The sequence below is a fragment of the Panthera uncia genome, chromosome B1 (genome assembly GCF_023721935.1).
Source record: "Panthera uncia isolate 11264 chromosome B1, Puncia_PCG_1.0, whole genome shotgun sequence".
NCBI lineage: Eukaryota > Metazoa > Chordata > Mammalia > Carnivora > Felidae > Panthera > Panthera uncia.
This window is the reverse complement of record NC_064811.1, coordinates 83,413,628-83,428,685: the sequence shown is the minus strand read 5'-3', so window position 1 is coordinate 83,428,685 and position 15,058 is coordinate 83,413,628. Positions and strand designations below refer to the sequence as shown.

General features: G+C 37.0%; 1 protein-coding gene across 4 annotated transcripts in view; it reads right to left on the bottom strand.

Annotated features, from left to right (window-relative positions):
- The window catches only part of BANK1 (B cell scaffold protein with ankyrin repeats 1), a 319,777-nt gene that overhangs the window by 42,159 nt on the left and 262,560 nt on the right, over positions 1 to 15,058 (bottom strand). For 3 of the 4 annotated variants that reach the window (XM_049632137.1, XM_049632139.1, XM_049632136.1), the window contains exons 8-10: positions 13,210 to 13,285; positions 9,641 to 9,952; positions 5,031 to 5,327 (exon numbers count right to left, since the gene is read on the bottom strand). In XM_049632137.1, the coding sequence (XP_049488094.1) occupies positions 5,031 to 5,327; positions 9,641 to 9,952; positions 13,210 to 13,285 (685 nt within the window). The remainder of the gene's footprint in view (positions 1 to 5,030; positions 5,328 to 9,640; positions 9,953 to 13,209; positions 13,286 to 15,058) is intronic. The other variant, XM_049632138.1, reaches the window with a different exon arrangement.

Below are 15,058 nucleotides of genomic sequence, written 5' to 3'. Positions count from 1 at the left end.
CAAAACCAGAAAAGATTGGTCTTTCTTCATGGATCTTATGGGTCAGAAGGAGGAAATAAATATTAACAAATAATCCAGAAATAAATAGATCAGTAAAGGAAATTTGTGGTGTCCTGTGAACAGGCATGGGGACCAGGCTGATTTGGGTCCAAATCCTACATCTTCTTCTTCCTAATTTTATTATCATGGGCAAGACACTGGAACTCACCAAACATCAGTTTCGTCATCTATAAAATGAGGCTATTAATGCCAACCATGTAGGATTGTCCTGTGAATTAGAAATTATCATGAAGGTTGTCTAATAATAATTGTTATAATGAGTAGACTGAGCCAATTTATCCCTTTAGAGGACAGGATAACTCTCCTCAGCCCCCCTTCTCTGTCTCTAATAGCTTTCTTACCCTCTGATTCTACCAGAATCCAGGAAGCACACACTTTTCCTATAATTTAAAGTTAGTTTATCAAAGTCATTGTCTGCCCAGAAACTGAGGAGAGACAAAGTAGAATTGCTTTTAATTATGATCTATTGAGTGTATGTCACATACCAAATATTGTGCTGGGTAATTATTGTTAATTTTATCTCCCTTAAAGATTACAACAATCTTTGAGGTAGATATTATTTTTACCCCAAACTTACAATGAGAAAATTGAATCTCAGATATATGACATTATTTGTTTAGATAATATCGGCTGAATCTCAATACTTTCTGCAAAGGTGTAATGGGGAAACTCAGTTTTCCTCCTGTGTCTTTTATGTGTGTCTTCTTTTCTTTCACACTTCTGCCACACTCATAACACTCAACTTCATTTATGGTCACCAAACATGTGGAGTTTTTCCCCCATCAAGCAATTTATGACACCAGTTGAGTGTCCTACAATTTAACTCAATTCTGATACTGTCTACCTGGTGATAGTGTCAGATCTCACAGTATGAGGGCTCAGTTCCACAAGACTGCTTCTACTCTACTTCAGATGCCAATCATTAGTAGTAGATTCCTAGGTTATCCATAGCTTCTGTCTAATTTGGCTATAAATTGGAGATCCCCATGATTCCCTCTTCAGGTTCAATTAATTTGTTAGGGTGGCTCACAGACTTCATAAAAACATTTACTTACATTTACCAATATATTAAAGGATATGATAAAGGGTACAGGTGAATAGCTAGATGAAAAAATCCATAGGGCAAAGTCTGGGAGGGTCCCAAGTGTAGGAGCTTCTGTTCCCATCAAGTAGGGATGTATCACCCTTCCTGTGTGGATTTGTTTGCCAACATGGAGTCTCTGGGAATCTCCTACTAGTAGGATTTTATGGAGACTTCCTCACATAGGCACAATTGATCAAGAAGTCCTTCGCCCTTCTCCAGAAAATGGGGGACTGGGGCTGAAGATTCCTTGCTGCTAATCATGACTTGGTGTATTTAATGCCTAGCCCTCATCCAGGAGCCTATTCAGGGTTTCCTCTTTAGAGCAAAAAACACTCCTGCCATCCAGGAAATAACTTGAGGAAATTACAAGGTTTCAGGAGTCCTGTGCCAGGAATTGGGGGTGGACATAAACATACATATTTTCTATTATCTCACAAAAGCCAACATAATTTTACTGTATCTCTCTGGTTTATCTGCCCAGTTTCCTTGCTAGTACTTTCTTGAATTTCTGAAATAGTAAGTTGGGATTGTGCATCCTGAATTCTTCTTCCATCTCCTATTCTACACCCTTCTCTTTGGCTACGTTAACACACTCTGTATGTGCCAACATTCTGCTACTACTTCTGTGCTCTGGCAAGAATTGGGGCAAATTAATGTTCTTCTAATTGAATGGGTGGCTTTCTGGGAAATGATGGCAATTTTATTTAATAGAGCTGCCTGAGCTATGGAAAAAAAAAAAAGCAAAGATGTGATGAAAGACTCTTACCCTGTGAAATGCAAAGAACATCAAGAATTAGCTGATGAGGCAATGTTTTCCTAACGTGGGAACAGAATGATCAACAATCAATAGCATAAAAGGAAGAGGCAAGCAAGTCTGTCTCAGTGAAAGAGGAAAGGAAGAAATAATGGAAAGGAACTGTGGTGATCTCATTTACAGTTCATATTTTGCTACTGATTTGGGATATGGGGTAAAACCCATATATGCTTTTATATACTTAAGTGCAAAAAAATATGAAAACAAAAACCCCACATATTGTAACCCTGGTACCTGTCTTCATAAAACTCAAATAGAGTGAGAACAAACCACATTGTATAATTGAAGTAGAAAGATTTCTTATAAAGATTGAAGGGTGTCAAACTTGCAATAGGTGAGATAAATAGTTTCAAAAATTTCTTAGAAACTCAAGATTTCTAAGATTCTTTAAAGTTTCTGTGTGTGTGTGTGTGGGGGGTATGTGTGTGTGTATGACAAATTGTACCATTGTCTTGTAGGGAATTAATTAATACACAGAAAGATTTTATCATCTGGTACTCAATACATCTTTATGTAATTAATGAATAAATGAACCAGGAGAAAAATCATCTCAGTTCTCTTATTTAATGTGGGATAAACTAAAGGTCTAAAGCAATCATAGCTCCAAAGTCCTTCTCCAATGAACTGAGGCAATCATCCATGATGGAAGGTTTATTCTTTGGAGAAACCGAACAAAAGTAGTTCTGGCCATGGACACGAGGCACAGTGGGTCACAAGAGTTACACACTGGGCTGAACACAGGGAGAACAAGTTGAATTATGCATTCTAAATAGTGAAATTTCCCAGTTTCCTTCCCACACTTCATCTCAGAGTTCTGGCAACCAGACATATAAAGTAGGTTGGAGTTTTGGACTTTATTCTAGGAAAACTGAAAAGGATAGAAAAATAGATCTATATAAACTAACATTGTGGGGTAGGTAATTCAGTGAAAAAGTTGTTTATCTCCCCTTCTAATGCAGTCCACAAATTAATAAGTAGAGTTTCCATTTAGGTTTTTGGAGCTTCATAAAAGCACAGTTAAGATATTTGATGGATGTATCAAGCATTCCAGATAGCACAAAAAGCAAACAAAGGTAATAGAGATAATATGAAAACTACAGAACAATTAAAATCACAAAAATTTAAAAAATCAAATCAGAACAAAAGAAAAGAAAACAGTAACAAAGGTATTGAATTCCACTGCCCTCACCACTTCCAAAGAAAGAGAAAATAAATATACAAAAATAACAAATTGAGACCCGAAATGCATGTTCATACAAGGTACTGATATGTAGAGGTCATCTCTCAGACACTATGGAGTTGTGCAATACACCCAACCAAACAGAAAATGAGAATATGACAGCCAATAAAAGAATGGGAAGATAAAATGCAAAAAGTAGAACATCGCAACATGGGAGTCTCTACCTGTGGTCCTGAGAACACCCCAAGGAATGGGATATAGAAGACAATGTACCTCTTCAGAAACTTCTAGAATAAAACTAAATTCTTGTGTTGAGCTGTGTCTATTTTCTTTCTTTAAAAAAATATTTAGTGGTGGGGCGCCTGGGAGGCTCAGTCGGTTGGGCATCCGACTTCGGCTCAGGTCATGATCTCACAGCTTGTGAGTTCACAGCTCAGAGCCTGGAGCCTGCTTCAGATTCTGTGTCTCCCTCGCTCTCTGCCCCTCCCCCACTCGTGCTCTGTCTCTCTCTCCCCTTCAAAAAAAAATAAACATTAAAAAAAATTTTTTTAAATATTTATTGGGAGGTAGTATCCCTGTCTAAGGCCTAGTAGTATTCTAGAGGTCACTATATTCGACAATCTAAGAATTTCTAATTGCACCTACTCCCTGACATAATTTAGATGATTGTTCCAGCTGACATTTTATTTTAGCTGACACATTTATTAATTTGTTATTTTCTAATTTGTAATAGTTTCTTGAACATTGTCAGCAGATCACTGTTGAGTAAGTACATTGTACACTGGTAATTAACTTTACACGTACTTGATAAATTTTCTTATACAAATTATATATTTCCCAATACATAATGCACAAGCAATGGAGTGGTTTTTTTGGAACATATTAAGCATAGATGAGTAACTTGTGCTTCTTTTCTGTAGGTTTGCGGTATATATTTAAATGTTCTGTTGGAGTACTTGGTTTGAATTGTTTGAATATATAATCTATTGCTTCTCAGCTTTAGTTATCCCTCAAACATTTTGTTTGTGTTCCATTCTGTTCAAAAATCTGTAATAAAGTGTCACATTGTACTCTAGGTATGTATTTGCATATCTGCCACTTAGGGACTCTTCCAGGATGAAGAAATTGTTTTATGCCATTTTCTCAGTCCCTAGGATGGTATTTTAGCCCAAAAAGGCACTCAGTCCATGTGCATACAATGAGCTGATAAATAAAAGTCATCTCGCAGACACTATGGATTCATGGAGTACATCCAACCAAACAGTATAGAAGAGTGCTGGAAAATAACAATAGAGTAAGTATACCTTGCTGAGGCTATAGATATACAAAAGCTCAACAATTTTTTAGTTTTTTTTTAAATTTAGATTCAACTGAGTAGAAAATGAGGAAGAAGAATTGGAGTCTAAAATGCAGTAGAAATTCTACGGCAGATTGTTGGGGTAAAAAATTAAGAGAGTAATTGGAGTTGCATATCTGAGATTCTAGTATTCACAACTTTTTCAGTTTTTAAAGTTGTTTTAAGTGGAATTAGGAGCAAAAAGTAAAGTTGTGGTAAGAAGTACTTCCGTCTTTTTCTTGTATTGCACATTATTCATAGGAGGTGAGCTTTCCTCTTGTAGAATTATAGAAAAAGTTTCAAATAGAATTTCTGCACATAAGCTGCGGTTTCATGTCTTTGGGTACTTCTTAATGAAGAGCTAGAAACCAGAACCCTATCGTTATTCTTATTCTCTTTATTCATTGTGTTTCTATATTTAAAAACGTGCCAGTAAAACTCACCTATGACTTGAAAATAATATTCCATCCATGGGGTTTCTGACTCCACCAAAAAACAGGACAACTCCTCCCACCCTCAAAGCATTCACACACACACAAACAACAAAAAACATTACCTTGAGCTATGTAAGGTGTGGTTTCCTCTTTTGGAGGGATATTTGTGGGTCGAGGTGTAGGGGCAGGAGGTCTGTTTATGATAAAAGACCAACTCCCATTTTTTTTCTTTGTACTCATATTGGCCAATATCATGTCATAATCACTGTCTTCAATCTCAGCAAATGTATATGGGTCTTCCTCTTTCTCCTCTTCATTTTCTCTCCTTTCTTCTTTGGTCTCACCTCCTGTTTCCTGTCTTGCTCCGAGATCACACCAGTTTTGACTTCTTTCCATTTGGCCTTCCACCATTTTCCCTGCTTATGAAATATTTAGGTGGTGGTTACTCTTCTCTTACATGCAGTATTACTGATGTCCTTCTGTCACTTTCTTGAAACTTCCCCCCTGAATAATTTGTATATTATCCTATAGATTTCAAAAAGAAGAGTGAACTATATAATTTACTACCATTCTCCTGCAGTTTGTAATTATTACCTTTGTTTAAAAAAAAGTTTGTTAGAGGTGCCTGGCTGGCTCAGTCAGTAGAGCATGTGACTCTTGGTATTCAGGGCTGTAAGGTCGAGCCTCACACTGGGTGTAGAGATTACTTAAAAATAAAATCTTACACTGTGTGAACTAATTGGAAGTAAAATAACAACTTAAAAAAAAATAAAACATTTCACAACCAGAAAAAAAATCTTAAAAAAAGTGTTTAAAACACATATTTCTTTGAAAACATATAAATAAGCACATAAATATACACTAAATACAAGCACATAGTTTACAAGGGATTTAATACCAGAAAATTGAAGGACAAAACTAAGCCTCCATTCCAAATGCTTTGAAAACTTATTTTTCAGGCAGAATATGCTAAGATTTTTTTTTTCCATTTGAAGTCATTTTACCATTCATAGGGCTTGCACTGGGTATTTTGCCTAACATTCAATTTCTCTGAAAATGACAGGGGGGAATAGCCAAACGTGCCATTACTCGCTTTCTTACAGTAAGTCTCACAGTGGTTTGACAAACTGAGTTTCAAAAATGTAACTCTTGATTTCTATAAGTCAGCATGAACCTCATTCTTAGATAAAGGACATCGAAAGCAGGGTTTGTGACATGATGGCATGGATAATCAAAGGCTTAAAGATTAATTCATATGAAAAGACTAATCTTTTATGGTTTTAAAACTCAGCAGAATCTTTACATATTTTTTAAAGAATGTATTAAAATATTTTAGTAGCAGTTATTTAGAAGACAAAGTATCACATTCTTTGGTTAATGAGTATGAAAATTTTTATTAATGAAAATTTTTATTAAAAGACTTAAAATTTTTTAATGTTTATTTTTGAGAGAAAGAGAGACAGAAAGAGAGAGAGAGAGAAAATGGAGGAGGGGCAGAGACAGAGGGACACAGAATCTGAAGCAGGCTCCAGGCTCTGAGCTGTCAGTACAGAGCCTGACATGGGTCTTGAACTCACGGACTGCGAGATCATAATTTGAGCCGAGATGCTCAACTGACTGAGCCACCCAGGTGCCCCAAACATTAGACTATTCACAAATGTTTTGCTTAAAGCATTAATGAAAACAATAAAATGGAAAGAATTAAAGTTATCGACTTAAAAATCATTGCTTTTCTGGGTTGTTCTGAGAGATCATGCATGTGACCTAAGGGAGAACTACTCTCCTTCCTCTTTGGTGACAATCTGACCAAATGATTTCTAGGTTACTTATGGCTCTTTTAGTGGAAAGATGTGGAAGCTAAGGAGAATGACAAGTTGTAGAACAAATAAAAATGTATTATTTTCAGTAGTTCAGCAATTGTATGGGTAGGCTCATGAGGAGAGGCCAAGATCCTTCCCCAACCAGTCTTAGATCCGATTGTTTCAATTAGTTTAAGCCAAGAAGTAATGCCTAATTGCCTACCACCAACTTCCAAATCTGCATGATTTTCCTTTCTCCTTATGAATAATATGGTACTGAGATTTTGACTTCATGACTTCTGTTTCACTGACAGCATAACAGGTGAAACCAGATTAAGTGTGTGGGAAACATTTTTACAGTGTTTCATTTTTAGAGGAATGTGTCAACTATCTTACTTTGATCAACCCATTTCCTGAGCTGTTAAACTCTTTGTTTCTCCACCCACCCTCCTTCCCAACTCTTTCTAAAGTTGGGCTTGTAGCAGAAATAATACATTTTTCTTTTTTATTTCCCAATGTATCTGATTCTACTTCTCATGTCAGAACGGGGCCTAGCATCCTCAATTCAAGTTGTGCATCAGGAGATAAAGATGAAACAAAATCATTCCTATCATTCTAATTTTTGAAAAAAACAATAGTAGCAGACTGTGTAACAAAGAGAAGAATCTTAAAAGCCAAGGAAACTGGTTTATAGAAGTATTTGATACAGTTTAATTACAGGCTTTATGGTCTTGGGTCTGAGTCAAAGAGGAATAATAGCGATTGTTGCCTTGCAAGTGTGTTCTGGAGAGAAAGAGGGACAATGTGTTCTTCATAAACTGACAAGTGTTCTATAGTGTTTTATATTATTTTTTTTCCTCCAGCGAATATGTCCATAAATCCATCCTGGGGCATCTGATGCTTAGGATATGGGGAGGTGGCCCTTCCTCTTTTGGTAATTTGAGGGCATAAGGAAACTCATCCCAGAAAACAATTCTGAAGGTATCACTAGCTAAAATCAAAGACTCCACACAAATTCCCTGGCAAAAGAAAGAAAGAAAGAAAGAAAGAAAGAAAGAAAGAAAGAAAGAAAAAGAAAGAAAGAAAGAAAAAGAAAAAGTGGTAGCTTCCAGGATTATTTTCAAAGGCTGTAATCAAAGAACTTTAAGAAAAAATATTGACATGTTATTTTCCATTACTTCCAATATTAGCCCGATGAAAACATGTGGTCAAAACTAACACTGCATATCAGATGTAAAAGTATAAGGTTTTAAAATAAAAAGTGTGGATTTTGTTTTATTTTGCTTCTTGTATTTGGTACTTTTCAGAAGATATACTTGCCAACATTACACTTCTGGTATTAGAAATCTGGTGACTGCTCTCTGTAGTTTTAGGCCTTCTAACCAACATACGGCATATAAAAATTTACATTAGGGAAAACACAATTTATTATTAGCTCCTTTAAGAGATTTAACTTGACGGAAGACAAGTTTGTCTTCTTTACAATTTATTTTAATAATTACATAAAATTATTCATATCTGTAAAAAGTGAGAAAATATACAAGAATTTTATTGACAGGGTACTGCTTACCTATGTCTCTCTCCCCACCCCCAGTATTGATACACCTACCTCCCTGATCTATCACAACAGTCTCTCAGAGACCATTGGCACATAGTAGGTAATCAACACATATTTGTTGAATGAATGAAAGAATCAGAGGAGTGCCCATTAGGTTTTCCTTACTTTCCATTAAGCAGGACTTTTCATCTCTGAGTACAGTGCATGACCTTAGTAAAGGTTTATGTTCATCAACTTGAACCTTTAGAGAGACACGACCTTCAAGGATATAAATGCTAAATTTCATGGCTTCTAATTCACTTTTTGAAACAGTGTTTATTATACTTTATAGCCCTCTAGGATTCAACAGCTAAAGTACAATGGCAAACAGAGTTTTAATAATAGATGTTTCTTTCACCTTATTAAAAGTTCATTGTAAGAACACTGTTTGAATTTGGAAAGTACGTGTAAAATAGTAATCAATAATGTCGGTGATCATTAGTGACTGTAAGAGTGAGCCTGGAGATAGAAGTCTGTTAGGCTGTTGAACATTCCAGCCAGAAAGCCCAATATGGAAGCTCCTGTCGATACTACCCACACCACCCCTGTCCTCCCCCCGACTCCTGCCCCCATTACACATGGTAAATCTTGTATCTGGGAACAAATGCAATCACAGCCATTTAACTGTTCTTCCACGTTAGCAATATATTTAGTGTTCTTAGGCTTTGGTCTCAGTGCAGTGTGAGAAACACTTTACCACTTGCTTCCCCTGCAGCTACCAACTGAGTGATGTGCCCAAGGTCACTTTCAAATCTGTAAAACGTTAGCCTTTTCCTTTGCCAGATGACTTTTTTTTTTTAAAAGGAAAGTTGTCATTTAGTTTTCCACATGATGCTTGAGGTTCATTTTACGTGAAGGAGTACAGACTCCTTCCAAGTTTTATTTCTCTACTTGAAGCTTTGTAATGAGACTGCTCTGAAAGAAAGGAAGGGAGGGAAGGAGGAAGGAAAGGTGGTAGGAAAGGGAACGAAAGGGAGGATAGAGAGAAGAAAGAAAGAAAGAAAGAAAGAAAGAAAGAAAGAGGGAGAGAGGAAGGAAGGAAGAAAGAAAAGAAAAGAAGGAAAGAAGGAAGAAAAGAAAAGAAGGAAAGAAGAAGAAAGAAAGAAAGAGAGAGAGAGGGAGGGAGGGAGGGAGGGAGGGGGGGAGGGGGGAGGAAGAAAGGGAAAGTGAATGAATGGCAGGTATCTATCGCCTGATTTCTGAGGCCTTAAAGGAACAGCAAGAAAGTTGTTCTTGGGTTTAAACGCTGATCTTCCCCGTACAGATTTGCCACTGCACTATATGCTATGGAAGCCCGTCAAACTTTTGTTGTTGTTGTTTTAACCCTTAAACTTACCCTGCAATGTGCAGTGAGGTTTTTCCAGTGGGAAGGCAGCAGCTACAGGTCGTGGAGGGGGGGGAGGTGGTCTGTTGCTGACGAGTGGCTCTCGTGAAGTATGTTCTGGATTGTCTCCAGGAACGAACACATAGAAGTCATCATCATACTGGTTCGCAGAAGTGCCAACCCCAACCTCTGCTAGGCTGTGCTCGGCCTCTGTGCTCGATTCACCCTCTTTATCTTCCTTTGCCAGTTCATCTGCCTCAGCTCTTTCTGCCCACTGCCTGTATGTCTGTCCACCTTCAGGATGAAATGCTGGGTTCTGTATGGCTGTTTATGATGAAGACAGTAGATTTCATTTAAACACACCATCTGGAGGCATTTCATATTTTCTAATTTCATACAGAAGTGACAGTACTGCTAATAAAACTTTTATGATCTGATACAGTGGAAAGCTGACAAATGCATAATTTTAGCGAACAGTCATTCTTGGGCTTTTAAAATACCAAACGAACAGTTAAAGCTTCCTTATATCTTGCTACCTCACAATTTGACACACTCATACATACAATAACACTTGGATTCTCTAGAGTTATTGTTTGAGCAGACTCATATATGACTGCATTTTTATTAGAAAACAGCATAACTGACCTAAGAAGTGGTAAGTAAGTTATGGAAAAGCTAAATTCAAGGAAAAATGATAAACCTTAACTTGCTTGTAAATAATGCAATAAAAGTGACTCTGTCCTCTTACTTAGTGACTATTTTAATATATAATTATCACCAGATTATATCTTAACTCTTGAAAACATTACTTGAGGAAAGTGTTATTGTTTGGTGGAGAAGCATCCAAATCACCAATGGTAGGAAAATCTTTCTAAGATTCAGTTCTATCATCTATGAAATATATCCTATCCTGAAACTTAACCAAATAATCCAAATTCCCTCCATCCTAAGAATCATGATTCCATCATTTGTTTTTATAATGTACACAATAAATACCCAGGAAGAAAACTGAAAAAAGATACTATAATGCAGTAACTTCAAATCTTAAGATTTTGTTGTTTAAATTTTCATAAAAATTCCGCTTTAAATAAAGGATTCACAAAACTTTAAAACAACCTTGGAATCTCTAGATTGGAAGGAATATGTGAATTACTGTCACTGTCAGTGCAATAGACAAGCAAATGACTGTTGTTTTAGTGTTGCTAAGCTGAAATAGAACTAAAGAAGCCAATTGGCAGAGTATGGAGAAAAAGGCCTTTTTTTTTTTTTTTTTTTAAACAACAAAGAGTTATGCTGTAGAAACTTTTCAGTTATGGGAGAAAATCAGTCATGAAGAAAAATCGTGCCCATGATGGTACCCCATATTTCTATGTGGAATTTTATTTTTTATTGTTCTTTTTTTCTACGTGAGAAAGAAGAAAGATACAACTTCCGTATTAGAACTACAGACCAAGACTCTTTAATTAGTAGGTTGGGCAGAGCAACCAGCCATTCATTCTTGCACAGATCTCATTCATCTTTCTACCTCTAACACCAAACACCGAGCCCAAAACAAAGTAGTTTCTAGAAATACTGACAGAGTAGACAATGCAGTGACTGGAAAGAAATGACTGCTCAGGCTAGCAAAGGGACTTCACGATTTCTGTCTGGGCAAATTGATCATCAACTATAGGAAATTACTTGTAGCCACCCTTATGCTTATGTATTCAGTATTTATGCTTTATGTTTACACCATCTAAGCAACAGAGTCTACTTGGTCTCTGTCAAAAATGCCCAAACCTGGAATCCAGCCCTGGGCGGGGGTTGGATGTAGTAGGTCAGTGAGTTTTGGCAACTTCACAGTGATCGTGATACTAATGGAAATCTGCTTAGGTGTGCCATGCTCCCTGAGTCCAGTCACACAGAATTTCCTAAACAAGAAAATTCCAGGTCCAAATGGTCTTTAGAAATGAGGTTGTTCTCTATAAATAATTGAAATCATGTTTTTCTCTTTATAGGAAGTTCTTCTGAGGAGTAAATTTCATAATAAATAAATGGTCATTATCAATGATGGCCTTTATCATCCGTTTTATTACTGTCAAAAATAAAAATAAAATGTATGGCTTTAAAACTCAGTGCATTAATTCATTACTTTAGCATTATTTTGTGTTATGCCATAACTTTTGAGGTTGTTTCCTGATTTGCCAAAGTGTGCTAGTTAAGACATTATATTTAATTTTATCTGATTTGCAGATCAGCCTACCATTTGAAAAACTAGTGGTCAATAATGGTTATTGAGCATCAACTGTGCAGTGTTCAGAGGGCAATGCCCCAGGGTAAGAGCATGCTTGATATGTGAGATGTCACTGTGGCTGTGAACAAACAAGACAGGGGTCAGAGATGGGACCAAAAAGGTTATCCAGGGATAATCTTTAGACGATGATAAAGATTATAAGTATGATGAGAAAGTAAAGAGAAATTTGGAACAGAAAAGTGATTAGTTCCTTCACGAAGCATAGAGTATTAGGAGGAGCAAATGTGGAAGCTGCTATTTCAGGGTTTCTTAATAGCAGTGCTGCTGAGATTTCGGACTAGATAATCCTGTGTTGTGTGTGGTATGCGTCCTATGCATCATGGGACATTTAGCAGAATTGCTGGTGTCCACCCCCTAAATGCCAGTTTGGGAAGCTCCCTTCTCAAATCATGATAATAAAACAGCTTCCGTCCATTGACAAATATCGCCCGTTTCGAGTGGAAAATAGTCCTTCGTTGACAACCATTGTGCCACTGCAATAATCCAAGGAAGAGCTGATGGCAGCATGGACTAGGGTAAATAATGAAAGATTGAGGAACCGCTGAATGCTGGCTACGCTGTGAAGGTAGAGTCAACATTATTATTTTCCGACAGACTGGATGTGGGGTGAGAGAGGAAGTAAAAAAGCCAAAGGACTTCCAGGTTTTTGGACGGAATGAAACAAGGAAAGAATCTTCACTTACTGAAATGGGAAAGTCAGCAGGTGGTGTAGGTTTGAAAGCACCAAGCATTAGGGATTTTGGATTTGGAAATGCTGCGGGGGGGATGCCTTTCAGATGTGCTGGTGAAGGAAGTTATTGTATACCAGCGGAATCTGGCATAATGGGTAGTTATACACACGTAGGGAGACTGAATTAGCCCTCAGACATTAGAATATAGAACCACATCCTATGACAGCCAGGAAGGACCTTAGAGAGAGACCTAGTCCAAGCTTCTCATTTCCCAGCACAGAAAACTAAGGTCTGAAAAGAATGTGACTTTGTTTTAAAAAATACTGAAAAAGCAGAGTTGTCAAATAGTCAAAATATTTGCATCAATCTGACTTGTGTATTCTCTCTGGGTAGGAAAAACTGGGGTTTGATTATTCAACACTGAACTTAATAGAAGTATTTCAATTGGCAAGATAATGAGGTAACATCTCTACTGTATTATAAATGAGAGGACATTCAGTTAATTAAATGCCTTTCCATGCTCTCCATGCACTCTTTGGTCTTACTTGACCAGTTACAGGTACCTTAATATAAATGTTACATATATACATGTATTCATAACATACAGGAATACTTACTAGAAGAATATGCAAATAATGAAGTAAAATCATCTTCATAGTCATTTTCTTGATCATTTCTGCTAACTTCTGGGATCTGAAAAAAAATGAATGTTTTTAATAATACCCATTCATCTTAAAAAATTTTTTTTTAATGTTTATTTTTTTGAAAGAGAGAGAGAGCATGAGTGGGGAGGGGCAGAGTGAGAGGGAGACAGACAGAATCTGAAGCAGGCTCCAGGCTCTGAGCTGTCAGCACAGAGTCGAATGTGGGGCTCGAACCCACATGACCTGAGCTGAAGATCATGAGCTCATGATCATGAGATCATGACCTGAGCTGAAGTCGGACGCTTAACTGACTGAGCCACCCAGGGGCCTCTATCCGTTCATCTTAATGCATCTGTATCATTACATATATCAAATGGAAAGTTAATATCTGTGGAAATAAGAAATTGTCTTAGTATTTCTTTAAGTACTTTGTTTATACTACATATCTCAGCTATTATATTTGTGCCAGCTACAATACAATTGTTCAATGACATAACGTATTAAAAGTATACTGCGGCAATTAGACATTTCCAATAAATAATAAGTTGATTGAAAATGAAGCTTACTGCAATTACTTTAAGATTCAAAGCAACGGTCATGAAATTTAGGTGCAATAAATAAGACCTGAAAATTGAACACAACTATTTCTCTTAAAAACCACGCTCTTGCCTTTCTTTTAACATTTCTGGGGTGCCTGGATGGCTCAGTTGGTTGACAGCCCGACACTTGGTTTTGGTTCAGGACATGATCTCATGGTTAATGGGTTCCAGGCTTGTTTTGAGACTCGACAGCACGGAGCCTGTTTGGAATTCTCTCTGTCCCTCTCTCTCTGTTCCTCCCCTGCTCAGGCTCTCTCTTTCTTTATCTCAAAATGAATAAGTAAACTTAAAAAAATATTTCTGTATCTTTTACCAGTTCAAAAGACTTCTTAATTATATCAAGTATAATAATACAGTGAAAGCCAGTGAAACTGCAAAATGGCCTATTTTCCATCTTTTAAAAAGAAAAAAGAAACAGACTAAGGGGATTTACGTTTGTTTTTCTGAAGTCCGTTCCACTACACTTAGAAGGGGGAATTACTAAGAAAACACAGAAACCTGTTATCTCTGAATTGCTAGTCTTTGTGTATAATCTCTGAAGGAGACATGGGATCTACAGTAGTGGAACATATTGGTGCTCCTAGAGAAAAGTAAGTAATACCATGGACAGTTCTATCTGTGCAAAAGCATCTAGAGAAAAAGATGGAGGTTGGATGCATCAACATAGGTCACATTTCGTTACCACGAACCTCAAGTGATTATTCAAATGATTTATGCTTTTGTTCTTACTACAACTTAAATGATTAGTCCATTTGCTCTGCATTTTAAATGTCCCTTTGTTTGTTTATTTGTTTATCTATTTAAAATGTTTTATTTTTGCGAGGGGAGGGCAGAGAGAGAGGAGGACAGGATCCGAAGCGGGCTCTGCGCTGACAGCAGCGAGTCTAATATGGGGCTCCAACTCACGAACTGTGAGATCATGACCTGAGCCGAAGGTCAATGCTCAACCGACTGAGCCACTCAGGTGCCTCTAGAACGTTCCTTTAAAAATTAGAAGCATCCATATTGAAACATTATTACATTTATAATAGCCTTGGTATGCAAGGGTATTTGAGCTATATATGGACGTCATCAATTTGATTGGTCAGTCACTCTGGCCAATGGGAGCCCAATGGAATTTATTCTTCCTTCCTTCCTTCCTCTTTCTCTCTCCCTCCTTTTCTTTCTTTTCTTTTCTTTCTTTCTTTCTTTCTTTCTTTCTTTCTTTCTTTCTTTCTTTCTTT